At 46.7% G+C, this 27,060-nt stretch overlaps 7 protein-coding genes across 7 annotated transcripts; 5 read left to right on the forward strand and 2 right to left on the reverse strand.

The window, feature by feature from the left end:
• Positions 1 to 274: 274 nt before the first annotated feature.
• H6S33_003549 (uncharacterized protein) lies at positions 275 to 2,156 on the reverse strand (the record flags this gene model as incomplete). Its single annotated transcript, XM_044834903.1, has 4 exons — positions 275 to 372; positions 426 to 516; positions 615 to 656; positions 732 to 2,156. 4 exons carry the CDS (start codon positions 2,154 to 2,156, stop codon positions 275 to 277), a joined length of 1,656 nt encoding a protein of 551 aa, XP_044691910.1.
• An 892-nt stretch (positions 2,157 to 3,048) lies between these two features.
• H6S33_003550 (uncharacterized protein) lies at positions 3,049 to 5,216 on the forward strand (the record flags this gene model as incomplete). The annotated part of the gene is made up of 2 exons (XM_044834904.1): positions 3,049 to 4,926; positions 4,983 to 5,216. 2 exons carry the CDS (start codon positions 3,049 to 3,051, stop codon positions 5,214 to 5,216), a joined length of 2,112 nt encoding a protein of 703 aa, XP_044691911.1.
• A 297-nt stretch (positions 5,217 to 5,513) lies between these two features.
• H6S33_003551 (uncharacterized protein) lies at positions 5,514 to 9,095 on the forward strand (the record flags this gene model as incomplete). Its single annotated transcript, XM_044834905.1, has 1 exon — positions 5,514 to 9,095. The coding sequence occupies one exon, from the start codon at positions 5,514 to 5,516 to the stop codon at positions 9,093 to 9,095; it is 3,582 nt and encodes a 1,193-aa protein (XP_044691912.1).
• Positions 9,096 to 9,976: 881 nt separating this feature from the next.
• Positions 9,977 to 13,057, reverse strand: H6S33_003552 (uncharacterized protein; the record flags this gene model as incomplete). Its single annotated transcript, XM_044834906.1, has 6 exons — positions 9,977 to 10,779; positions 10,852 to 11,414; positions 11,466 to 11,804; positions 11,879 to 12,831; positions 12,897 to 12,945; positions 13,023 to 13,057. 6 exons carry the CDS (start codon positions 13,055 to 13,057, stop codon positions 9,977 to 9,979), a joined length of 2,742 nt encoding a protein of 913 aa, XP_044691913.1.
• Positions 13,058 to 15,856: 2,799 nt separating this feature from the next.
• Positions 15,857 to 17,640, forward strand: H6S33_003553 (uncharacterized protein; the record flags this gene model as incomplete). Its single annotated transcript, XM_044834908.1, has 4 exons — positions 15,857 to 16,750; positions 16,804 to 16,935; positions 17,020 to 17,257; positions 17,327 to 17,640. The coding sequence occupies 4 exons, from the start codon at positions 15,857 to 15,859 to the stop codon at positions 17,638 to 17,640; spliced, it is 1,578 nt and encodes a 525-aa protein (XP_044691914.1).
• A 1,171-nt stretch (positions 17,641 to 18,811) lies between these two features.
• H6S33_003554 (uncharacterized protein) lies at positions 18,812 to 20,070 on the forward strand (the record flags this gene model as incomplete). The annotated part of the gene is made up of 3 exons (XM_044834909.1): positions 18,812 to 18,945; positions 19,077 to 19,764; positions 19,834 to 20,070. 3 exons carry the CDS (start codon positions 18,812 to 18,814, stop codon positions 20,068 to 20,070), a joined length of 1,059 nt encoding a protein of 352 aa, XP_044691915.1.
• A 3,240-nt stretch (positions 20,071 to 23,310) lies between these two features.
• On the forward strand, positions 23,311 to 24,984 carry H6S33_003555 (uncharacterized protein; the record flags this gene model as incomplete). Its single annotated transcript, XM_044834910.1, has 1 exon — positions 23,311 to 24,984. The coding sequence occupies one exon, from the start codon at positions 23,311 to 23,313 to the stop codon at positions 24,982 to 24,984; it is 1,674 nt and encodes a 557-aa protein (XP_044691916.1).
• Between the last annotated feature and the right edge of the window lie 2,076 nt (positions 24,985 to 27,060).

Raw genomic sequence — 27,060 nt, forward strand, 5'->3', positions numbered from 1 at the left:
CTGTGACAAAATTAATAAATTCACACGATCATAGTCGGGGAATGGTGTAAATAACCGTGGTAACTCGATGCAGTTTTTTTCTACTAATCGCATATCTTTTTAACAACTTTTTATCACTCTATTACAAAGAAACCATTCTACAAAACAACGATAAGACAGGGAATAAGACAGATAAACGCTAAGAAACATACACGCTAAAGAAAATACAAATTGTTATCTAAATACAGTTCACCGCTCAATTCCTTCCCACTTCCTCCACATTTCCTCCCACCTACTATGCAATTTCCCCCATCATCCCGTATCCAACTCTATCATTCTCTCCTATTTCCTCCATGCCTGGATCCTTCCCACCACTTCCGTAAGTCATTCTAGCTAATGATTTGGTAAACACTTCCGGGTGGTACATGATCGGTATATATACTTACCATTCGATACCCAGTCTCCCGACTTCTTGCATTCCCCCCATCCTACATCCAATACCGTAACCGACCCCTCTTTCCCTTCCTTACCGAAAACCTATAATAAACGTTAGTGTCATATACCAAACTGTCACCTTGCGGCATATACATACCATCTACACAGAAATCCACCTTCTACTACCTCCAACCATATACCCTCAAGTCCTCCCCCCGACTCCAACGTAAGTCCTTTCTACCCTAACCGACAGTCAGTATCAATAAAAATATGGATTAAGGGGACTTACTTCTTTACAGCAGCACTTCACGGTATACAATGTTGTCCGTTTGCGGCGGCGTCTCATCTCGTTGCAGCACCATCAAGCCAGCTACATCTGTGACTCTCGAGAGCGCTACATAGAGCTGCCCGTGAGTGAAGAGATCAGACCTCAAGTCAACCCCAACGACATCCAGTGATTGACCCTGCGATTTATTGACAGTCATCGCAAAGCATAGCCGAATAGGCAACTGCCTTCTCATTAATGTGAAAGGTAGATCTCCCTCAGTGGACGAAAGTTGTATACGTGGTATAATCTTTGGCTCCCCATCAAACTCACCACCCAGAATCTTGGCTTCAATGCACCGTACACCCAGCTTAGTTACCGTCATTCGTGTTCCATTGCAGAGACCTTGCTTTGGAAATAGATTGCGTAGAAGAATTATTGGTACTCCCACCTTTAGTTTAATGATAGACGGTGGGAGGCCAGACGGATTGAGACCCTGCAGATATTCTGAAGGTAGCAGATTTGCATTCTCTTCTGAATTACCACTGTCAACAGTGTCTACCGAATAGTACGTGTGCACTTCGCCTTGAATTTGCTGTAGAACTCTATCATTAAACTCAGCGACTGTGTCGTTTCTCATCGCCAGAATCACCCGCTTCGAGAATGCGGTGTAATTTGTTGGGGCTGATTCAATTATATGCTGTGGGAATACATGCATACAAAGGTCCTCAATTGTCTTACAGCTCTGGATGTATGGTGGTAGAGTTATTCTACCATACCATCGGGAATCATGGCTCATCTGCCCAAGCCAAGCCGCAAACGCCTCATTCTCAACGCCATTGCGGACCCTCATATTGATCTTGAGTCTCAATATCTTGAAGTGCTGCCATAAAGAAGACCGTTGTAGGCATGCCTGCACTATCTGAGCCCTATTACCGCGTTGCACAACTGGTAAAATCTGTGCAAAATCCCCTCCGAGTACGATCGGAATATTTCCGAACAGGCAATCATCCCCCACACTACATATATCATTCAGGGTCCGGCTGACCGCTTCAAAGCAATACTTGTTCTGCATAGGTACCTCGTCCCAGATGATCAGCGCGGTCTTTTGAATTAAACCGGCCAACAGGCTGCCCCGTTTGATGTCACATGTTGAGCCCTCATGGATAGCAATCGGAATTTTGAATCTGGAATGAGATGTTCTGCCTCCAGGGAGCAACTGTGCCGCAATGCCAGAAGAGGCAACACAAAGCACAATCTTACCCTGGGAGTGGAAATGGTTACAGATAACGTTGTATAGGAACGTTTTTCCAGTACCTGCAGGCCCTTGAATGAAGAATAGGGCGGACGCAGCTTCTTCAATACTGTGTGTAATAGTATTAAAGAATTCCAACTGATCTGAATTGAGTTGTGCGATCCTCAACTGTAGACTTGCCGCTTCCGCAACCATATCATATCGTAGTTCTGATGCAATCATCTCGTTCCCACCTGTTCGGTTCCAATCTACTATATAGAGGGGCAACCCAAAGTCGTTAATGTAACGGAGCCATTTCAACTGTCTGGTGTATGAGTACACACAGGGCCCGGTTACATGCTGAGAGTTATTGTTAGAAGCCAGTTGCACGGTGATATGCAAGTACCGGCAGTGTGGTTAGCTACCAGCTGTTAGAGTAACTACATTCCGGGCGCTAGGAAGGGGATCTATTCATGGGAGCAATGACTGACGAGTCTATGCCTCGCCAGTGACTAGAAGACCGGCCAGAGTGAAGCTCTGATTGCCCGGTGATCCTCTATATCCTCCGAGCATTGTAAGTCCGCTGAAGGGCAGGGACTATGCTAGGGAAGTCTACAATAAGCGAAAGCTTTACAGCAATGATTAAGCTTACACCTGAGCGGCAGCTCATTCATGCAGGTCCTCGGTTGTGTGGCAACCAAGACTGCAGGTGTTACAAAGGCTTTGACTAAGGGTGGTTGCCTTGGGTATCGGAAACACCTGCTAACGCCTAGAGAAAAGCGGGGTAGCGGTGGTATTGTTTCCGGTACTGAGGGAAGGCCCACCGGAACTTAGTAAAGGAGTTAGGAGCAGAGAACAGAGGCCTTCGGAGTATAAGTACTCAGGTTCATTCCCGCCCTTCAGTCCGAATTCTCTCCAGTCTTCATCAGAAAGAAAAACCAAGTTCTTATCGGTAGCAGAGCCCTTAAAGATTATTGAGTTCTAGCGATAGTATCTTTGAATAATCTGCAACCTGATTGTCTATCTTGCACGGCCGTCTCTATTCTACTTTAGTCTATACCTCTTAGAAAGGACCCCCGTTACAGATAATCTTTACGGCTCAAGTCACCTTCAGATTATTCTTCCTCTATACAAAATGTCCGCCCTCTCGGCTCCAGATGCACTCCTTCAGATTGAATGGCAGCCGGTGCCCCTCCAGCTGGATGCCACCGGGCAGACACAGCTTGTCAAAAAACCCAGGACCGCTCTACAGACCTACATTCCCGGCTGTGAGCCTGCCTGGCAGGATACCGACGAGATTTCCGTCCAACAGTTCTTCACAGAGCTCCAGACCTACCTCCAACACAGCCTGCAGAATCAGTTGACCCGGGGCAGTCAGGCCCTACTCATTGTACAAGAGCGCCAGGCAGCACAGAATGCTCTGATGGCAGAGGCTCTTGAGTACATGAGGAGGGAGGTCAACTCGGTTCAGGAAGAACTTCGGAAGTATGTGGAGAGGGATGAGCTGAATGCCGATGCCATGGAGATTGAGTGGACAAACCCGGCTACTCCACCAGACTTTGTTGCCGAGATACAGAGAGCCCTTGATGAAGGAAGACTGGTGGTGGGTAGACCAGCAACTCCGGCACCAAATCCAGGCTCTAGGTCCTCGTCCAGGGCAGCCACCAGAACAATGCAGCGGAAGACCAGTCCCTTCGCAGCATTTCCGGTCCGATCCACTAGGAGAGTTATCCCTATTGTGCAGCCAGCGGTGGGGGCTTCACCCTTACCACCTAGCCGCTTCGGTGGAACACATCCACTCCTTGGAGGAGCCGACCGATCCTTTGACTATGAAGGAGAGTTCTTCTCAGGTGCAGGCCGAGGACCTCCCAGCCCGCTAGCCAGGAACCCAGGAAGGTTCACCATGTCTGGGGCCGCTCAACCAGCAGCAACCTCTCCACTGGCCAGCAACCCGGCACCAGTAGCACCTGTGGCCCCTTCTGCTGCGGCCGCTGCTCCCCCTCCAGCCAATGCGCAGGGTGGAAGCGGTGGGAACCAGAACCCTCCACCTCCTGCGGCCCGCGCTCCTGCTCCTGGAGATTCAGACAGTTCTGACAGCTCAGACTCGGAACCAGAAGGAGGTAACAGGAGAGAATGGCGGAGATACCTTAAGAAGAAGTTGGAGAAGCAACAGAAGAACCTGTTGGCAATGATGTCCCAGCAGTATCAACCTCCGGCTACCTCCCACCCTTCTACTTCCACCAGAGCCCGAGAACCAAAGGCACCACCACCATCAAAGTTCCAAGGCAAGGCGGAGCAAGTGGAAACCTTCATCCGGCAATGTGAGAATGTGTTCTCCATTGAGAGCCTGTCATTTACCTCTGAGGAGGTTAAGATCCGATATGCAGGCAACTTGATGGAAGGGGAGGCAGCGATTCGATGGTATGAGGCATACCACAATTCAATTGATCAAGCCTCCGCCAACCGCCTTGCTGGAGTACCGGTGCAGTTGGATCAGAGATGGAAGCACTGGGATTCCTTTGTGGATGCTTTTAGAGCTGCCTTCGGAGAAGCCATCTCCAGAGATGATGCTGTAGCCCAATGGAATACCCTCACCCACACAGCTCGAGGAGGAATAGACCTCTTCCTGAATACTATTATTCAGCTGATGTGGAAGACTGGCTATGAGGGTCAGTTGGTGGATGATAAGATCCATAACTCCCTCCTCCCGGACCTAGGCATGAGTTGGGCTCTTTTCAACCCCAAGCCAAAGTCCTTGATGGAGCGGATAGCTGCTCTAAGAGAGTTAGGGCATACCCATGAGAGGTACCAAGGGATGGCAGCTGAGAAAGCGCACCCTCGGACCAAGAAAGATCCTCCCGCTCAGAAGGACCAGCAGCCTAAGAGGAAAAGAGAAGCTGCGAGCTCCTCCGGACCTCAGAAGACTCCAGGACCTAAAGACAAAGCGGTGGAACTGAAGGGTATCCCGGGGGATATTCTAGAAGAAAGAAGGAAAGCAGAAGTATGTTTGAAGGTATGACCTTCCGGTACTCCCTATTGGTAGAGTGCATAGACTGACTTGTGCAATAGTGCGGCAAGTCCAGACACAAATGGACCGATTGTTGGTCCAAGGAACCTACTGTTGTCCGAGTGGCAGCAGTGAGAGTACAAAAGCGGAAAAGAGGGAATGGCAAGTCCAACTCTCAGAAGAAGGCTAAAGTGGCTGCTGTAGTAGCAGAAGATCCACTTGTTGTACTCCCGGAGGTTACAGAAGATTTTGTTTTTCAGCCTGAGCAAGACTCGGACAATGAAATCATCTGGTAGAAAAGTGTCTGTTTGGGTCTATGTTTACTAGTTTTCTTTTATATGGGTTTTGGTTTCTATGTTTCTTTTGAATAAATTATGATTGTGTTTCCGCCTATTTGATTGCTACAAGTACTCTGAGGATGGGTTTAAGACCCGAAACAGCTGGTCTGTCAGTGCTCTACCAAAGTTATATTTGCTACCAAGACACTTCCAAACCGCTGCTAAAAAGACTACTACACAATACATCTGCTATATTACCGCTTGGGAATAGAACCAAAGGATCTCTGATCTTAGTAGTGCCCGAAGCTATTAGCTATGTTGAAAAGACAAAGAGAAACAAGTTCAGAACCCGCTGTTAAGCAAAGAAGGTTGGAACAGAGGCTTCCCTCCTTACCAGTACATGGAAAAAGACCTATACTGAAGGCAGGACTGTCATGGACGGTCAAAGGAAAGGATGAAGGCGCCCAAGGGTCTTTCCTGTTTGACACCGGTTGTACAGGAGCTATCCTCAACCAGAGTTTTGTCAGGAAACATGGAATTCCCTTAGTGCGGCGGGATCAACCTCTGACAATGTTTGATGCTCAAGGAGATGTCATGATGGGAGGAGGCGAGTATTACACTCACCCGGTCCGTATGACTATGGGAGATCATAAAGAGACACTCCGATGGGAGGTGGCCACACTGGAAGAAGGAATGACCGGTTACCTGCCAATTAGTTGGGCTAGGAAGCATAACCCGGACATTAATTGGGAACTCAACACCATGAGCTGGAGGAGTGACTACTGTAAGCAGAATTGTCTCCCAGCGGCCACCAAGATTGAACTGATCTCTCCATACCAAATGTTGGAAGAAGAAGAGACAGTCTATCAACTAGTTGGTTCAGTATGGCATGATGAGGACGGAGGTGATATTGCTGAGAAAATACACCACCTATACCGGGATTGGGCTGATGTGTTCAGTCAAGAGAAGATTGAGGAAATGCCGCCGCATTCCCATAATGATTTAAAGATCAAACTCTTGCCTGGGACCGCTCCCCCATTTGGCCCGCTGTACCCATGTTCCGCTCCAGAATTGAAGGCCCTCCGAGAGTACCTGGACAAAGAATTGTCTTCAGGAAAGATCTCTAGATCTAATAGCCCCGCTGCGGCGCCCATACTGTTTATTCCTAAGAAAGATGGGACATTGCGGATTTGTGTGGACTACAGAGGATTGAACAAGGTCACTGTCAAAGACAAGTACCCGCTGCCTATCATGAGTGAGCTCAGAGACAGGTTGTTCAAGGCCAAGATCTTCACAAAGATAGACCTGAAGAACGGCTTCAATCTGATCAGGATAGCTGAAGGTGATGAGTGGAAAACCGCTTTCAGAACTCGCTATGGACTGTATCAGTATAATGTGATGCCGTTTGGTCTTTGCAATGCTCCCTCCGCTTTCCAAGCCATGATCAATGATGTGCTGAAGGAACTACTGGATGAAGGAGTGGTTGTCTATATCGACGATATCCTCATCTACTCAGAGACTGAGAAAGAGCATGAGCTACTGGTCAAGAAGGTCTTACAGAAGCTAAGGGAAGCTAAGCTCTGTGCCTCGATCAGTAAGATATCCTTCCATGTCCGAGAAGTAGAGTACCTAGGCTATCACATCTCGGAAAAGGGAGTGTCTATGTCAGAAGACAAGGTGGAGGCAGTTAAGGAATGGCCAATCCCTGAGAATATCAAGGCAGTACAGGCATTCCTCGGATTTGCAAACTTCTATCGCCGCTTCATTGAAGGCTTCAGTAAGGTTTGCAAGCCATTAACTGACCTCCTGCAAAAAGACAAGAAATGGTATTGGACGGCAGTACATGAGCAGGCCTTTGAAGAACTCAAGAGGCTGTTCACAACTGCTCCAATCCTCCTTCATTTTGACCCTAGTAGGAGAACGGTGGTCGAGACAGATGCCAGTGATTTTGCCAAGGGAGCGGTGCTCTCTCAGTATGGGGATGATGGGAAGCTACATCCGGTGGCATTCTATTCTAAGAAGTTCTCCCCTGCTGAGATCAACTATGACATTCACGATAAGGAAATGGGAGCTATTGTAGCCTCTTTCCGGGAATGGGAACACATGCTCAAATCTTGTGAGCAAGAGATCACGGTTTTCACAGACCACAAGAACTTGGAGTACTTTAATTCTACCAAGGTTCTCACTAGGCGGCAAGCTAGATGGTCTGAAGACCTCGCAGGCTACAATTTTAAAGTTGTCTACAGACCGGGAGAAAAGAATGGCAAGACTGATGTGCTATCTAGGCGCTGGGATCACCGCCTTGGAGAGGGAGGTGAAACTCTGCAGCCGGAGCCACAGATCTTTTTTAGGCCAGGTCAATTGGTTTTGGATCCTGCAAAGCTAGCGGCTGTCAGGGTGAATCAATTGCAGAACACATTCTTGGAGCGTCTATATGCGGCCGCTAAAGAGGATAGTTTCTGGCAGGAACTGCACCGCTCCCTGGTTGAAAGGAAACCAAATTTGGATCAGAACTTGTCGGTTAAGAACGGTCTCATCTTCTACAAGAATAGATGGTACATCCCCAAAGACAAGAAGCTTCAGATGGAAATACTGTCCGATACCCATGACTCTAAGGTGGCTGGTCATTTTGGCCAATTTAAGACATTAGAGCGGGTGAAAAACAACTTCTTTTGGCCCAACATGGATAAGGATGTTGAGGAATATGTCCGGAGCTGTGACAGCTGCCAGAGGAATAAGACCTCAAGACACAAGAAGTTTGGTATGCTCCAACCGTTGGAGATACCCTATCGGCCATGGACTTCCATCTCTATGGACTTTATTGTGGGATTACCGGAATCTAGTGGGTTTACAAAGATCTGGGTAATAGTGGACCGCTTTTCGAAAATGGCACACTACATCCCTCTTCCTACCCTCAATAAAACGGAAGATTTGGCTAAGTTGTTCTTAAAGGAAGTTTGGAGACTCCATGGTTTACCTGATGACATAGTCTCGGACAGAGATAGCAGGTTCATCTCTCACTTTTGGCAATCTCTCATGAGTCTCCTCAATGTGAAGCTGAAGATGTCCACATCTTTCCACCCCCAAACGGACGGTCAAACAGAAAGAGTTAATCAGACCCTGGAACATTACTTGCGGAGTTATTGTTCATATCAACAGGATGACTGGGCAGAACTCTTGCCTTTGGCAGAGTATGCTTATAACTCGGCGGTCTCTGAGTCTACCAAAGTATCGGCTTTTTATGCCAACTATGGATATGAACCCAGGACCAACTGGCCGGCCCCAAGGGAAGGAGTAGAATGGAACAATCCAGCAAGCGAGGTTATGATATCTCAATGGGAATCTATCTGGCAGGCTATGAACGCCAGCTTGGGTAAAGCTAGATTAAGGATGGCCCGGTGGTATGATGCTCATGCCCTGGCACCACCTGAAATCAAGCCCGGAGATGAAGTTATGTTGGACCGACGCAATGTGCAAACAAAGCGGCCTTTGGGAAAACTGGATCAGAAGAAGATGGGACCCTTTAAGGTCTTAGAAGCTATTGGTACCCGTGCCTACAAGCTCTCTCTTCCCCCCCAGATGGGAATCCACCCGGTCTTTCATGTCTCTCTCCTAGAACCCTACAGAGCACCGGTAGATCCTGAGAGAAGAGTTCCCCCACCGGAACCCGAAGAGGTTGAGGGAGAACAGAACTGGGTTGTCCGAGAGGTAGCTGATAGCCGGGTCAATAAGAAGAGAAGACGAGTGGAATACCTAGTGCTGTGGGAAGGTTATGAAAACGAGGATGCTACATGGGAACCTTGGGAGCATCTCAAGAAGAGTGCTGAAGAAGCCCTTCGGGATTTCCATATGAGGTATCCTAAGAAACCCAAAGACAAGCGGATTGTTGGGGTGTAGACTATTTTCCTTTCGGGTTTTCATTTTCCTTGCATATCACGAAGTTTCTTGTCATATAGAACGAATGGTAATAGAATGGTTATAGATCTCGGAGACCAAGATCCTGGAAGAGGGGAGTGGTGTAACGGAGCCATTTCAACTGTCTGGTGTATGAGTACACACAGGGCCCGGTTACATGCTGAGAGTTATTGTTAGAAGCCAGTTGCACGGTGATATGCAAGTACCGGCAGTGTGGTTAGCTACCAGCTGTTAGAGTAACTACATTCCGGGCGCTAGGAAGGGGATCTATTCATGGGAGCAATGACTGACGAGTCTATGCCTCGCCAGTGACTAGAAGACCGGCCAGAGTGAAGCTCTGATTGCCCGGTGATCCTCTATATCCTCCGAGCATTGTAAGTCCGCTGAAGGGCAGGGACTATGCTAGGGAAGTCTACAATAAGCGAAAGCTTTACAGCAATGATTAAGCTTACACCTGAGCGGCAGCTCATTCATGCAGGTCCTCGGTTGTGTGGCAACCAAGACTGCAGGTGTTACAAAGGCTTTGACTAAGGGTGGTTGCCTTGGGTATCGGAAACACCTGCTAACGCCTAGAGAAAAGCGGGGTAGCGGTGGTATTGTTTCCGGTACTGAGGGAAGGCCCACCGGAACTTAGTAAAGGAGTTAGGAGCAGAGAACAGAGGCCTTCGGAGTATAAGTACTCAGGTTCATTCCCGCCCTTCAGTCCGAATTCTCTCCAGTCTTCATCAGAAAGAAAAACCAAGTTCTTATCGGTAGCAGAGCCCTTAAAGATTATTGAGTTCTAGCGATAGTATCTTTGAATAATCTGCAACCTGATTGTCTATCTTGCATGGCCGTCTCTATTCTACTTTAGTCTATACCTCTTAGAAAGGACCCCCGTTACAGTTAAGCGTTCTGTTGGAGTCGGCAAGAATCTGTGATATCAGGTAGAGACCATAGTCCAGATGGGCATCTGGCAGCTCAGGGGGGATAATGAGACCTGTGTTTCTTTCCATAGCTCGGGGTAAGTCATCGCAGATATTTGACTTGAATTTATCCCATAATTGCAGAGGTTCAGTCACGTTGCCAAATAGCAAGGCAGTAGTGAAGAGTGTACGGAGGGAATATCCGCTCGAGAATATGCTTGCTTCGGTAAAGCACTGCACCCACTCTTGATCATCGTCCAATAAGCCAAGGGCAATGCATGCAGCCTTGAATGTAGGATACAGCACATTATTGACAGTTTTCAGATAATCAAAAGATTTTGCGCCAGGGATAACGGTTAACAGTAGACGCATATAGTATTTCTCCCCCATCATAGGATTGCAATGCCACATACGTCCAATAGCCACACCTCTCTTCCTGGATGCCCACTTCCGCGATTTAGCGTCATAGGTAAAGTATACCGGGAAATCTTGATAGAGATACCGGGTACCATCCTCGTGCTCTGTATTGTACTCAAAATAAGCTATCAGTGTAGTTCTCGAGTTTTGCATCCTCTGTATCAACTCCTCCCGGTTGGAGTTATCTCCATAGTATACCGGTTGCTCGCCGGGCAAGTGAACAGCCAAGTGAATGACTGACGGGTATTCTTCGTGCATTCCGTATTCGAACAAACGCCATACAGCCTCAGTGGGTCCTATATAACGCCCTTGGAGGTATCTAGTAATTTCATCCGAGTCACTCCCTACTTGAAGTGTTGTTCGATCTGAACCTTTATATATATATTTGTGTATATATTTTATCGCGTGGATAGAACCGCAGATCTCGACATTGATATGAGCTTTATACCGTAAAGAAAGATAAGGATTATATGGAACCACCCATCTGTTGTCCATCTGATACTCTTGATTAAACCCTGAGCCCGTTACTGCCACTGAAAAGGTTCTGCCATCATTACGTCTTCTATACAGTGGATAGCCATCCTCCTGTACAACTGTCTCTGATTGATAGGCGTTAGGGTACCGTTTCGAACATGCAGTTGGTCCCCCATTCTCCTTTGAAGCCATGCAGGGCGATCGCATATTGGCCTCTCCACATGGACCGTGTACCATACAACTTCTAATGATTGCATTTAGTTCCCCCGTAGGATCAGTCGCGGGGTCCGGTAACTCTGCACACACAATTTCGTCGATCCTCTCTGCTGTCAGAAAGCGATCATCCGGATGAAGGAATATCAGTAGATGCATGTGTGGCAGCCCTCTCTTCTGGTACTCAATGGTCCATACAGACCCAAGATAGCGACCAAAGATGTGTTTACGCTTTATTTCTTGGAGGAGTTGTTGTTGCTTGAGATGGAACACCCTTGCAACTAAATCTGGCCTATCAACAGCAGTTTGCCCCGGTAGTAACTCCGCAGTAATCTCTTCTCACTTTGGATTCGCGGTAAAGGTAACAAATAGTGAGGGACGCCCAAAATGACGGACTATAGCCATGGAATCCTGGAACAACTGCAGCATGTATCGGTCGCCTCCTGTATAGCTTCGTGGTAGAATGATACGCTTCCCGGTTTGTTCCGGGTTGAAGTCCTCTTGCCGCATATTATCCGCCAACCCATTATACAGATCAGCCCGAATATTTGCCTGATTCAGTCGAAGCCAATTCAACTTATTCTGATCACAAACAGCCCAAGCATCTATCAAATACTGCTGAAATAGGCGTTGCGAGAGGAACAAAGTCATGGGTTCAGTCGTCCTGGTATGCAGTCGGTACCTGCACACCATGTATAGTAATCAAAAAGTTAGCCATATCAAAAAGTCTTTGAGCCATTGGTGTTTATAACTAACCTGTAAAATTCACGTTGCTGTAACCTTAAATTCTTCCGTCGGTTCAACTCATCACGCAGCCGTAAGCCCCAATGCCAACCCCTCTCACCATTTGGAAATAGCAGAACATAATGTAAGGGCATATAAGCGGCATGATTAGGATCAATTATACTAAACTGCCTATTGGCATCTGGATTTCTATGTGCTAAGACAATGTCCCGGAATCCTGCTTCACCATATTCATCTGGAATAATCGCAGCGACTTCATTGCTTGTAGGCAAATTGTGTCTCCGCTTGTCCGCTCCACTCTCCACTATCAACCGCAATTGCGGATTGAGTAAGACACGTACATCCCCATCTTGTGAGGACGCAGCTTCCAATCTCTCTTTTGCCGTCTTATATAGTGGAATGAATGGATTGACTATTTGTATCTCTTGCGTCAACCGTTCCAAAACCGCAATATCTAGAGTTGGATGTCCATGGTGCCTCAATTGTGCAGCATAGAGTGGGTCATAGAAATATAACTGAGCAAAAGCGGGCGTATCGTTTGCTGCTGCAGTGAGAGGCTCCTGAAGGTGGTATAGCTCCCCATGAATTTGGAAGTATGTAACCCCCCCAGCTTGACGGTCGATGCGTTCATCTGAAGTATATTTAACGGAAGTAAAGGTCAAAGCGGAGTTGTACTCCCTAATACGGCTACGGAACTGTCTAGCAATTGTATCAGTTGATTCGAGGAGGTACCGTAGGTACTCGGGGGCTTGTTCCAATGCCGGCAATTGAACATCGCCTTTCTTGCAACAATTTTCAAACCGCGGTAGCGTAATTGAGCTCCCATGCACGTGCTCGTTAAGCCAATGTAAAGCTTGACATGATGGACAAATCACTGTCATTCTGCCTAACTCCAATGGCGTCCAACGGGTTCGTGCCGACTGGAATGCTAATGGTACTGCAGGTTGAATTGGCGGCTGAAATGGCTGCCATAGTATCTATTAGAATAACCGCCCCGAGTAGTGGTATTAAGAGCTATGCTATAACTCACCTCTTCATTGTTCGAAATTTGTTGCCGTCTGGCTTCGGCCCGACGAAGCCTACTTTGTAGCGCGCGAGCCTTATAATACGTTCTAATCAGTAGAATTCAATTTAAAGTATTCAATTCAAAACTCACCAAGCATGACCGACATGATTTACGGGGCCGGCCATTTCTATCGGAATCATGATCCGTAATATTTTTATTGTGTTTGCACGTTGTGCATTTAACCGTCGACATCTTGTCGAGAGAGCTGGGTGAGAACACTATGGAATGGTATATAATGGAATTTGTTTGGCTAGAGAGGAGATAATTCAATCGAAGATATTGATTGTTAAAGAGTTGATGGTATTTTATTCAGTAGATTTTATTCAGTAGATTTTGTTCAGTAGATTGTATTCAGTAGATTGAATTTTTGGCAAAGAGTCCGGTCCCAAGGAGTTGTGTGTGTTATCACTCAGCTCCCATAGACCCACCGGTGCAAAATAGGGGGGTTCCGGCCACTTGACGCACCGGGGGTTATTTTCAGGGTTGAAAACGGGTTTTTTTTGGTGCATTTCCGCAATTCCGCAACCCACACTCAGAATCCGTACCCCAAGGGTGCAACGGGCGCGACACATCAAATTCAGAGTGCACCCGCTACCTGCAGGCAGGGTAACTGCACCGAATTAGGCAGGGTAACTGCACCGAATTAGGCAGGGTAACTGCATCGAATTAGGCAGGGTAACTGCACCGAATTAGGCAGGGTAACCGCACGAAATTTGATGTGTCGTGCTTACTACACACCCATGTCGCTCTCGACCAATCATATTGCAGAGAGTTCAGAAGAAGTGTATTCCAGTACATATTAGACTAGGGGTGTGCCAACTCGCGACCGCGAGTTGTTGGATTATGAGTATTAATGGGTATTAAATATTGATATTGATTGAGGGGACTCCTTCCATGGATCCAGTGCACCCCCCCCCCCCCCCTTTCCAGTGTACCTTCCCCCCCCCCCCCAATTCCCGCCCCTCCAACTTCCACCATCTCCACCGCCTTCCCGCTGCCCTCAGTCCCCCCCCCAATCCAGCTTCCTCCACCTCCCCCTCCCCTCACCTTCCTCCACCTGCCTCCACCACCCTCTCCGCCTTCTGAGTCCCCCTCCGCCTTACACCCTCCACTCCACCTCTTCCAACTCTTCCACCTCTTCCAACTCTTCCACCTCCTCCAACCCTTCCACCTCCACCGCCTTCCACCTCCTCCACTTCGTCACCTCATCCACATCGTCCACCTCGTCTATCTCGTCCTCCCACTACTCCCAGTCATATTATACATATTATTAAATTGATCGTATTATAATTATACAGACCCCTTTTTAAATGAATATTAGGGCGTGAACCGTAGAGCTTCCGTTGCTAAGCAATGTAATATGTTTTGGTGGGGTGGACCGGTTGCCATGCAGTGACCTCGGACAACATTATTCTAGTTAGTACATAGTAGAAGATGGTGGGGTGGACCGGTTGCCATGCAGGAGTGAGTCAGGGCTAGGGGTTCTCGCTACCGACCAATCAGACTGCAAGAACCTCGGAAAATCATTATTCTAGTACATAGTAGATATATAAAGAACACACCGAATGAGACTGGTAGGCCGCCGAGACTACTTAAGTACAGTTTCTCTTGTCATTAGATTCATCTGAGAAAACGATCCCGGGGTTTGTAAATTTGTTCCTGATAATAAAAACTACTAAGTATGTATGTATGTGGTACATGTATGGCGCCTAGCTGGCATTAACTTTATTTTCACAGTAGGGACAGCCCTCCAAAAAATAAATATAGAAGAATATTAACAATGTCAGTGTGTAGAGCGTCTCTCTCTCTATAAGACTGCATTGAGAGAATCAAATATTTCCGTCATGCTGTGGTAGTTATGCATGGGGGCTACAAAAGTTGGGTTTTGTGTGGGGAAGGTTCGGACTAATACTCTACTTGCGGTGAGAATAAGTTTCCGCTAAATTTGTACGTGAAAATGCGGTTGCAACACAAAAGTGGTGGCGGAAACTTATTCTCGCAGCAAGTAGGTACATATATATGAGGTTTAAAAACCTAAAGTCAGGGTTAGGTGTGACAAAACCAGTGTAAGTCGAATAATTGGTAAAAAATAGTTTTTGCCCTGCTCTTTCTATTTTCTACCCCGTAAAGAAAATTTCTAATTACCATTTTTCCAAGAACGCAATGGCCGGATTTGTTGATACCTTACTTCTTTCTAAGTGGTTCAAGTTTCAACTTGTAGTTGACGCGTTACCTAGAGTACATGTATCTGATGTGACCCTTGGGCCTTGGCATTTACTAACACTTTCGGGAGTAATGACGCCCCTGGGCCGCCGCCGCTTGATGAATGTGGACGTTTCTGCACCAGCCACACATTTGCGTCAGATCCAACGGCTTTTTCTGCTAGCTCGGCATTGTAGTCCTAACGGAGCTAAAGAGAGCTGTCCGCTGTCGTCCTCCAACCTCTTCTTCTTCGTGTCTCAACCATCAACCCTCGCGATTTTGGTATCCACCTCTCTGCCCCCCCATTCATTCTACCCAAACAGCTGTTTATGCTACTACATGTACTCACGTACATATATCTAGTCCGTAGCTTCCTACGTTTTACACCCCGACTCAGTTCGCAACATACACGTGATTTCTCTGCTACTCAACTGCTGTTGCTATTGAAACGAAATACAAAAGTCGATATATAAATAAATATTCTAAAGCTCTCTTTCACATTTACCATAGCTGAACAATGCCGCCACCTCCGCCCCCCAAACGCAGACCTACTGTCCTGGTACTATCGCATATCCCTATACATTATTGTCATGCTGTTCTGGCTTGAGTCTGAATGTACCATCATCTAATCATGCAGTGTTTTAATGTAGGTGACGGATTCTAGAGACCCAGGTGCTCGTGGCCCGCAACGTAGAGCATCAGCAGCTACCTCAATCCCATCAATGGCTCGTTTTATTAGCGTTGATTCTGTTCTTCAGAATTCTTCTGAAATCCCATCAGGCCAGAGTCGCAACCCGCTTGCAAATCTCCAACGTTCCCGTGGCACTGTATCTCCTTCTACACCAAGACCCACAGATCCTCGCCGTTTCCTGGGTCAAAACCTTCCAGTTCGTTCCTCTAAGCTATCGGAAAAACTCGTGCTATTACCAGAAACAGAGGAAGAAGGAGATCGCTGGGATTACGCTGAGGATGATAATGATGATACACCTATTAAAGATGACGAGGAAGAATGGCGGAATAGACTTGCAGAAGAAGACGAATCTTCCGAGCAGCGTCCGAGAAAGAGTTATGCTGAGCGGCTACCAAAGTCCCGGAGGGCAGAAAAGTTGAGTCGTGTGACTGCTTATTGCACAGCAGATTCCAATAGACTTAAGGCGACCTCAAACTTCTTAAGAGAGAAACATTCTGCAAGGACAAAGCTCTATGACGAGTGCTTGTATTGCGCATATCATTTACCGTTGATGCCTGGTAGTGATGGATACAGGGTCCGTTCATCACCAGTGCTCAAAAGCCCAGGGGGAAAAGCAGTGTTAGATGTACAAATTGAGAGGTCGGAGCAGAGGGATTATCGCGAAGGGTATTTTGAAAATGCCTATTCAAGAACTAGGCGACCGAGTGGTGATGGGATGGATGGGGAAGAGGAGGTGGAACATGGGCAATCAAAGTCGCCCGAAAACACACACAACTTCCTCGATCATAGAGACTCTAGGGATGAGGAGACATACAGACCAGAGAGCCCACGAGAATCGCAGATGGATATGAAGTCTTTTGCGGAAATGTTCGTGTTTAGTTATGGAGTTGTGGTATTTTGGAATTTGACAGAGAGGCAGGAGAAGGTAAGCTGGTGTTGCTTTGGGGTATAGTTGTAGTTGACTGATATTGTTGATAGGATATTTTAGCCGATCTTACTTTCGCGGGAAATGATCTCGGTACACCTTTAATAATGGGTCCAATGAAAGAAGAAGATTTTGAAACAGAAGAGTTTCATTTTCAGTACTCGTCTCGCACTAGATCTCCACGCGTATTTGATCCCTCTCCTTGATCTATTTCCATTTATTACCTTAAGACAACCAGAGTCTGAGAAGTTTTCGTTTTCTCACTACAGATATACAACGATATGATCACCCTGAGGTCAGGGGACATAATGATCAAGCTTGCTATCTCGCATGCGATAGCACAATCTACGAAACTTTGTCGATTCGAGGAGAGAATGAACTCAACCATGCTTGGAGTTCAGCATATACCAAAGAAACTCGCACTTACAGGCAACCTTGGTATGAAGAGGGAAGAAGTCGTTAAGATGAGTGGACGACTTTTTAAGCTAAGGGTAGATGTCAATTTATGCATGTATCCCAACTCAAGATTGACTTGCAGTTAACCTTTTCGTACTGACATCAGTCACAATTCGATAGCTAGCAATGTTCTTGACGTGCCCGAATTTTTCTGGGACTCGGAGCCAACACTTCATCCATTGTACGCAGCTGTTCGCGAGTACCTTGAGATAAAACAGCGTATTTTGGTCTTGAACGAAAGATGCAGGGTTTTCCTGGACCTCGCAGATATCCTTTCGGACTCAATTGCGGACAGCAATATGTCACGGATCACCTGGATAATTATCATCCTGATTGTGCTGTCAATATTTGTGACCGTAGCAGAGGTAGCGATTAGATTCGGGATTTTGAAAAAAAAAGGCACAACGGGTGCTGGGACCTTAGCTGAGCTATAAGCGTAAATCGAACGCGGCATTGTGAAGCTGGGATAGGGGAGGTGTAGTCTTAGCGAGATGTTGGAGTGATCCTTCATTATTTATCAAATCATCCCTTATCAAGTGAGTTCTATAGAAAAGACCTTTCTGATGCTACTAATAAGGCCCTTGAGTTTTGTTGTACAGAAGATTCATTAGCGGCTAAGGTCAGTAGTCACCCTGCACTTTCCTTACTGTATCGTAATCTATATATGTATGTATTATGTTTCTTCTTCACTTCAACTTGAGATGTATAATTTGGGAACTGTGATCGACAATATGAAATCACAATGGAATCAGGGATAAAGTGCATGGGAGTATGTTATATGCAAGTTCGGTCCAAGGAAATCACTGGGGGTAGTTGTAACTTGTGGTAGTGGTGGTCCCTGCATGATGCAAGGGCCGGAACGATCGCCGCAGTACTTAGAGTAGAGTACTCTAGATTCTGCATGAGATTTAGTACGGGTGCTTTAAGCTTTTACCCTACGCAGAATAGGGTTATTTTTGGAGCAGAGTAGAAGTGACAACTGCCAGTACTCTATGTAGTGTGCTTGAAAGGTGTATCTACATTTTATATGTACATGTACCTACATGTACGTATGTGCATATAGAGGTACATGTTTCTAGTGTTTCGAACAGTGTTCCAGGCGGTGGTTATCCCAGTTCTTGAGCAAGGGAATTTCATTGATGGTTTATTAACCCAGGATCCTAAGAGATTACAAATGCAATACCTAGCCAAATGTACAAGTATACACGCGTTTATTTGGCCGTACTACTCTACATGCACATAAAAACCACTGAGATAGAATCTCTAGCCGTGGGTTGGTGCCTTGTTCTGATTTGGGTATTTACATACCATCCTTTTGTGGGTTAATTTGGCTCCTTGGCGCTGTTGAAACTCTTGTTTGGGTACATGTATAGAAAGTGATACCCACCAATCTCTCTTAGCTCACTGCTCAGCTACAGTGATACATTACCTCACCCTCATCCCCCTCCGTTTGCTGTTTCTGCTCTCTACCTCGACTTGTCGCTCATTTTTGGCTTATCTTCAATTCAGTAAAGCCTGCTTTCGTAACTCAGCTTTCCAAGGAACCCATCCCAATCCAATCCTAAAATACTTGTCCTAACTATCTACGCAAACAAATTCACAATCATGGCCACTGTCCGCAATCGGCTCCCAACACTATTTGAGGTCCTGAGCCGAAGGACCTTACCGCCAGTTGATTTATTCTCCTTCTACATATATATGCGAGACCAACAGAGATCCGTTGATTACCTTGACTTTTGGTACATCCCCACGCGTTTGACTTACCATATCGCTTGATTGTCGTTTTGAGAGGAGGAGAGGGGAAAACGGCGCCTTTGATGGGAATCTTATATACCAAAACCCGACCCCTAACCATGCTATTCTGTTACAGGCTTGATGTCGCCCAACATATATCGCTTTGCCGTCACTATGTGCGCGAGTTGCGTCGTAGTGTCCTCGTCTCTACCCCCGACCTTGACAAGAATGGTAGTCACCGGTCCTCGCAGATGCTCGATATGCCCGATGACCATGAGTATGAGCTCAAGAATGATGATCAGCGCCTCTCAGCCTTTCTTCGTTCCGAAAACACATCTACCGGGGATCCTACACCACGTCGCTCGATGGGAGATACTCTGGAGACAAGAGAGGCATCTGGTCGCCCTTCTTTCATGTCTTCCTCAGCTCTCGATCCAAATGGGACGGACTCAGAATCCCCTAGGATAGGTGTCTCACGCTCGGATATACGTGCGTCTGCCGAAAAGATTCTATACACCTATCTTCTTGAAGGCTCTGAAAGGGAAATTGTGTTACCCGAGGTCATCACCCGCAGTATTGCAAACGCTATAGAAGTTGACGGTAGAGACGATCCTGAGGTTTTTGACGAGGCAAAGGATTACGTGTTCCAAGCAATGGAGCGAGATGCGTTTCCTCGCTTCCTTGCAGCAAAGGCTCTTGGCAACTTGGTTCCTGGTAGTGGTATGCTGAGATTGATTGTTGGGCTGTTGGCGATGTTTGGTGGTTTTTGGGCGGGTTTTGCTCTAATATTTTTAGACATTCAGCCAAGAGAGACACGACTATGGGTCAGTCACCATTTTCTTTATTCGATATCCCCTAACTGTTACTGTGCTGACATTGCGCAAATCATAAAGCTTATTCTGCCGTTTGCCGTGGGGGTTTATTGTCTTATGGCACAGCAGTACTCGCTAGACCCGATAATGGGGTTAATGGGTATTAGCGAATATACCTTCATGTCTTTCATGAAGGTACGAGAGCCATATGTGAGAAAGTTGTTAAGCAAAAGATCAGTTGGTATCTTACTAATGACTTTCGTGATCGTCACTGCTTTAACTTGTCTTTATGTCTTCGTGCCTGGGCACCGATTATGAAGGCAGATGGGATATCTTTAGTACTTGCTCCATGGAGATTGTAGGGCCTGTCAAGCTCTTCCGGAGATGTGGTAGAGGGGTAATAATTTACTGGTTCGTTCGGGGGTCTTGTTTATACCTTGTCAATTTTTCCGTACCTGCTTTCATGTATTTCTCTCTTGGATTTGATGTTAGATAATGTGTCTCCTAAGCCAAGGGGAATGATAGTTGTGCTTGGTTCAAATCTCAAAATTGGCACGCTAAAGGGCCCTAATATCGCTATATTATACTTGTAAAGCGATGAACAGGAAACTAAAGATTTAGTGCTCGTTTGGCAACACAGTCAACATAGGACCCGTTCGACTGCAACAACCGTGGTTTTGGAGTTCACGGTTTTGTTATTGCGGTTTCCAGGTCGGTTGTCAATTGTTCGAAATTTTTACTAGCAGATTTTTTTTGAAATTGCCAATCCGCGAGTTTGAGACACAAGTTGTTGTTTGTAATGAACGCATGGACAACAGGCTTGGACATGATGAAGACTTCTCCGATCTAGGGTTGGGAATTGTAAAAAATACGATACCGTATTGGAGAGGTTTTGCACGAAGGTCTGACTTTCGTTCGAGGACCCGATTTGATTAGATGGTGGGGGCGAGTTAAGCCAACTTAGAGCGAGTTAAGCCAGGTTATGGTATGAAAGAAATTCCGCTGGACTTTTGGAACTTCCTTCAGTTGATTAATAGTGACGCAACTAGATAGAAAAGTAACAATAGATTCATAAATATTGATCACTTCGCTCCGGACTCTGCCAGTATGTGAGGGAGCGTACCAGACCACGAGAGTACACTATGCAGAGCTCAGAGTTCGGCTAACAGCTACAAAGGTAGAAGTCTCCAAGGCCTCTTCAGTCAACGTTGAGTATGATTCTCCTTGGTCCGAGACGGGCCCCGTGAGCTACGTTATCAACAAAGATTCACTGGAGTTAGCGGATGGTATTCGACCGTCTTCGACGTAGTAGTTCAGGTAGAGTACGAAGTCACGATAGAGTAAAGTATTTCGAATAGTATAGTCAAATAGAGTTGTAACTCGCGTATCAATGATTTATATTGTTAAGACTCTGATTTCGCCGATGATGGTATGGCTAGTCAGTGAATGACACCGTATTTATATCCCTCGCGTATGTCTCGAGGACCCAGTCTACTAATAATACAGAATATACTCGGGGCCTGCCCGAGACCCTGAAAAACAACCAAGAACATTCAACTCCTAAGTCCGTAACCCAAACTCCTAAGCCCGTGTAATGGGGGTCTCTTCTAAGAGAAAATAGAATAAAGTAGAATAGAGACGGCCATGCAAGATAGACAATCAGGTTGCAGATTATTCAAAGATACTATCGCTAGAACTCAATAATCTTTGAGGGCTCTACTACCGATAAGAACTTGGCTTTTCTTTCTGATGATGACTGCAACGGCAACTATGTATTTCGGCTATTGATAAATTGGAATATGAAGAGGAAGTATTGTGTAGCGGGATTAGGATTTGTAATGGGGGTTTCTATTATGTTCTTTTAGTTTCTGTTGCGCCAAGGTATTAGTCATCATTGAATTAGGGTTGGATATATAAGGAGGCGTTGCCTCGTACTTTTATTTATTTTCTTTCTTTCCTTCTTTCCTTACAGAACCTTTGTATTCTACTTCACGAATATTATTCCTGTTCTACGCTACGTCATAGGGTTCAGTTTAGTTGTCAGATCAAACAGAGCCGCTCCATAGTCCATAGTCACAAATATCTTCTACTACGTTCTTGCCTCGGTTGTATTTCTTTGCATCATAGTTCCTTGCCCATAGACCCACGTTATACGTAGGTTGCGTCCTCTATCCCCAACCAATACACCATCATAATTTACCATGTCGGAACACGCCTCTATTGATTATCAACAACTCAACAATAACCTCCAAACCTTTTTCCAAGTGTACTGTAACGGCAACTATGGATTTCGGTTAGGTGATAAATGTAACGGGGGTCTCTTCTAAGAGAAATAGAATGAAGTAGAATAGAGACGGCCGTGCAAGATAGACAATCAGGTTGCAGATTATTCAAAGATACTATCGCTAGAACTCAATAATCTTTAAGGGCTCTGCTACCGATAAGAACTTGGTTTCTTTTCTGATGAAGACTGGAGAGAACAGGACTGAAGGGCGAGAATGAACCTGAGTACTTATACTCCGAAGGCCTCGATTCTCTGCTCCTAACTCCTTACTAAGTTCCGGTGGGCCTTTCCTCAGTACCGGAAACAATACCACCGCTACCCCGCTTTTCTCTAAGCATCAGCAGGTGTTTCCGATCCCCAAGGCAACCACCCTTAGTCAAAGCCTTTGTAACACCTGCAGCCTTGGTTGCCACACAACCGAGGACCTGCATAAGTGAGCTGCCGCTCAGGTGTAAGCTTAATCATTGCTGTAGAGCTTTCACTTATTGTAGACTTCCCTAGCATAGTCCCTGCCGCTCTGGCGGACAAACAATGCTCCGAGGATACAGAGGATCACCGGGCTATCAGAGCTTCACTCTGGCCGGTCTTCTAGTCACTGGCGAGGTATAGACTCGTCAGTCATTGCTCCCATGAATAGATCCCCTTCCTAGTGCCCGGAATGTAGTTACTCTAACAGCTGGTAGCTAACCACACTGCCGGTACTTGCATATCACCGTGCAACTGGCTTCTAACAATAACTCTCAACATGTAATCGGGCCCTGTGTGTACTCATACACCAGACAGTTGAAATGGCTCCGTTACAATAAAGTTGGAATGGGAATAGGAGGTATTGTGCAGTGGGATTAGGATTTGTAATTGGGATTTCTGTTATGTTCTTTTTGTTTCTATTACGCGAAGATATTAGTCATTATCGGACTATGGTTGGATATATAAGGAGGCGTTGTCTTGCGTCTTTACCTGTTTTCTTTCTTTCCTTCTTTCTTTACGCAATCTCTGTATTCTACTTGGTCGCTAAGGCTCGCAAAGAACTCCCTGATAACAAACCTCGCTTTAAAAAACACTTTATTTTCTCCCTCGGTTTACGCTGGTATACCATACCAGGCTGAGCCACTTCGTCCCCGATCGTACGGTCGCGTTTTGTTGTTCCAAGCGAAAGAAACCTACGAAAACTGGCTTCCAGTGAAGAATTCTCCAGCCTTGACCTCCCGAAAGGAAGGAAAAGAAACCTTTCCGAAACATCACTCTACGCCGCCAGAAGAACTGGACATTCAGTCATGTCGCAGCAAGCTTCGCTCCAGTCCTTTTTTACCCAGCCTTCCCAGCAAGGGACAGCCCCTCCGCAGAACAAGAACACTCCGGTTCCCGACCCAACCCAATCCGGAGCTCAGGAACAGGAATTCTCCTCGACCTTTGCAACAGAATCCGACTACAACGACCCATACCAACCGAGAATTGACTACCTCTACCTGAGCGTTGTCCCCCAGGACACTCACACCCAGACGGACCTGAACTATATTACCTGGGCCATCAGACATGCTACCAGCCGGATCTGCCCACCCTCCGACAGGATTGAAATCCTCGAAGAGCAAACGACTACACTCCGGAGAACAGTGGATACACTGAAACACCAAATCGAGGCGCAGACAAATATGATCACCAATATGCACTCGGCGATCCACGCCCTCCTCAGCAAACAACCACAACCGCAGCAACTGCAGCAACCGCAACAACAGCAACAACAGCAACAACAGCGAAAACTACAACAACCGCAAGGACAGAGAATGCCCCCTCCAGCGGTCCCACAAACAGTTCCCCAAGCAGCGCCACAGGCAGCTCCTCAGGCCCCCCCACCCGCACCCCCCCAACAAGCCCCACCCCGTGGATGGAAGGCAGGCACCTGGGCCGCCGTGGCATCGGCACCCGGTCCTGCCCAAGGAAACTTCCAGGTCATCGAGAGAAGAAAGAAGTCCGCAAAGCCAAAAGCGGACCCCCTCTTCAAACCAGAGTACACCAAAATCAACAGGGAGATCATTGTTGAAACTACTGCCCCATCCGACGTTAACCCCTCCGAGATCGGGACCCTCGTCAATGCAAGAATCCAAGATGAGTCCTGCCACTTCATCTCAGCAAGAAGAACACCCAAAGACAACTTCATCTTGGAAACAAAATTCGTTACCCCCGCAACAAAGGCAATGAAATATGCCAAAGAAATCGAGGAGGTCCTCCTCACCCTACAGGTACCGGTCGCTGTCATCCGAGCAAACTCTAAATGGTCAAAGGTTCTCCTCCATGGAATCCCCACAACGGTCGGGGAGGGCATTGAGGCGGGACAATTGGTAGCATCAGAAATGAGAAGTAACTATGGAGAGAACTTCCAACTTGCCCAGGTTCCCCGCTGGATCTCCAGGGCAGAAACTCGAATGGAGAAAACCCACTCATCAATGGTCATCGCACTCCCAGGACAAATCACAATGGAAACGCTAGGAGTTAAGTTCCTATCTTTCTTCAACCGAAGCTGCCATATCGAGGCCTTCCTCCCAACCTTCCCGGATACCCAGTGTGCGAAGTGCCTCGAATACGGCCACCGCCAGGAGAAATGTAAGAACAATGGAAAATGCGGCCACTGCGCCGGAGATCACCTCACCAGTTTCCACCCATGCAATCAATGCCAGGGAGGATATAGATGTACCCACACCCCAATCAGATGTCTGAATTGCAAAGGAATCCATAAGGCCTCCGACCCAGCATGCCCTGAAAGAGTCAAACGCCGATTCCTCAACAAAGGAAAGGAAAACGCCCCACCTGCCCAAGACCCACCTGCCGCACCCGCCCAAGAGCTACTCCCAATAATCCAAGTACCAGTCACCGCTCCGGTCGGAGCTGTTACGGGCATGCCAAGCGTTTACGGGAGTGAGAGAAAGGCTAGTAGATACTCCAATACCCTTTGATACTAATGGCAACACCACTATCAACTCCGGTTCGCACCCACGAGGTGTGGTGCGATCGATATGCGACCAAATGCGGAGTTGCGGTTTTCCTAATTAAAAAACACGTTTTCGACCCCAATAATAACCCCCGGAGTGTCAAACCGCCGGAGGGGAGTGTTTTGGTACCGGTGGATATATGAGGGACAGCTGGAATCAATCGGATCGAAGATCGGACCGCTCGGAGCGAATCGGCGCAAGCTGCCAGCCGACCGAGTACCTATCGGCGGTACCTGTGGGCATGAGAGGACTCTGCTATGTGGGAAAGCGATGTGGGAAGACGCCTGAGTAGGTAGCCTTGCCGTCCGAGACCTCCGAATAGCCGACACTGACGATTATCCACCAGACAGCCGATGGAGAAGAAACATGGACAGGGAAACGTGCATTAGAGTGGATAAATAGGTTGAGGGGTTTCAGCGGCTTTAGGAGTTTGGGTTACGGACTTAGGAGTTAAATGTTCTTGGTTGTTTTTCAGGGTCTCGGGCATGCCCCGAGTGTATTCTGTATTATTAGTAGATTGGGTCCTCGAGACATAAGCGAGGGATATAAATACTGTGTCATTCACTGACTAGCCAAACCATGATCGGCAAAATCAGAGTCTTAACAATATAAATCGTTGATACGCGAGTTACAACTTTATTTGACTATACTTTTGGAATTACTTTACTCTATCGTGACTTCGAACTCTACCTGAACTATTACGTCGAAGACGGTCGAATTCTATACGCTAACTCTAGTGAATCTTTGTTAATAACGTAGCTCGCAGGGCCCGTATCGGATCAAGGAGAATCATACTCAACGTTGACTGAAGAGACCTTGGAGACTTCTACCTTTGTAGCTGTTAGCCGAACTCTGAGCTCTGCGTAGTGTACTCTTGTGGTCTGGTACGCATCCCTCACAGTATATTGTTACTCACAAGTTCACTTGGAGTAACGAAGTCACCTGAAAAGAAGAACTATCATCATTATCCCCTATCACAATGACTACCCGAAGGGATAATTATTTCATAGATACCTCGGCCGTAACTGAGGAGGCCGGAGGGGAAGATTCTATGGTAATATCAAGGGCTGTGTGAGGGATGCGTACCAGACCGCAAGAGTACACTACGCAGAGCTCAGAGTTCGGCTAACAGCTACAAAGGTAGAAGTCTCCAAGGTCTCTTCAGTCAACGTCGAGTATGAATCTCCTTGATCCGATACGGGCCCCGCGAGCTACGTTATCAACAAAGATTCACTAGAGTTAGCGTATAGGATTCGACCGTCTTCGACGTAATAGTTCAGGTAGAGTTCGAAGTCACGATAGAGTAAAGTAATTCAAAAAGTATAGTCAAATAAAGTTGTAACTCGCGTATCAACGATTTATATTGTTAAGACTCTGATTTCGCCGATGATGGTTTGGCTAGTCAGTGAATGACACAGTATTTATATCCCTCGCTTATGTCTCGAGGACCCAGTCTACTAATAATACAGAATACACTCGGGGCCTACCTGTGAGGGATGCGTACCAGACCACAAGAGTACACTACGCAGAGCTCAGAGTTCGGCTAACAGCTACAAAGGTAGAAGTCTCCAAGGTCTCTTCAGTCAACGTCGAGTATGATTCTCCTTGATCCGATACGGGCACCGCGAGATACGTTATCAACAAAGATTCACTAGAGTTAGCGTGTGATGTTCGACCGTCTTCGACGCAATAGTTCAGGTAGAGTTCGAAGTCACAATAGAATAAAGTATTTCCAAAAGTATAGTCAAATAAAGTTGTAACTCGCGTATCAACGATTTATATTGTTAAGACTCTGATTTCGCCGATGATGGTTTGGCTAGTCAGTGAATGACACAGTATTTATATCCCTCGCTTATGTCTCGAGGACCCAGTCTACTAATAATACAGAATACACTCGGGGCATGCCCGAGACCCTGAAAAACAACCAAGAACATTTAACTCCTAAGTCCGTAACCCAAACTCCTAAACCCGCTGGAACCCCTCAACCTATTTATCCGTTCTAATGCACGTTTCCCTGTCGATGTTTCTTCTCCATCGGCC

This window comes from Morchella sextelata (assembly GCF_020137385.1).
Source record: "Morchella sextelata strain SCLS chromosome Unknown scls_15, whole genome shotgun sequence".
In the NCBI taxonomy this organism is placed as follows: Eukaryota; Fungi; Ascomycota; class Pezizomycetes; order Pezizales; family Morchellaceae; genus Morchella; species Morchella sextelata.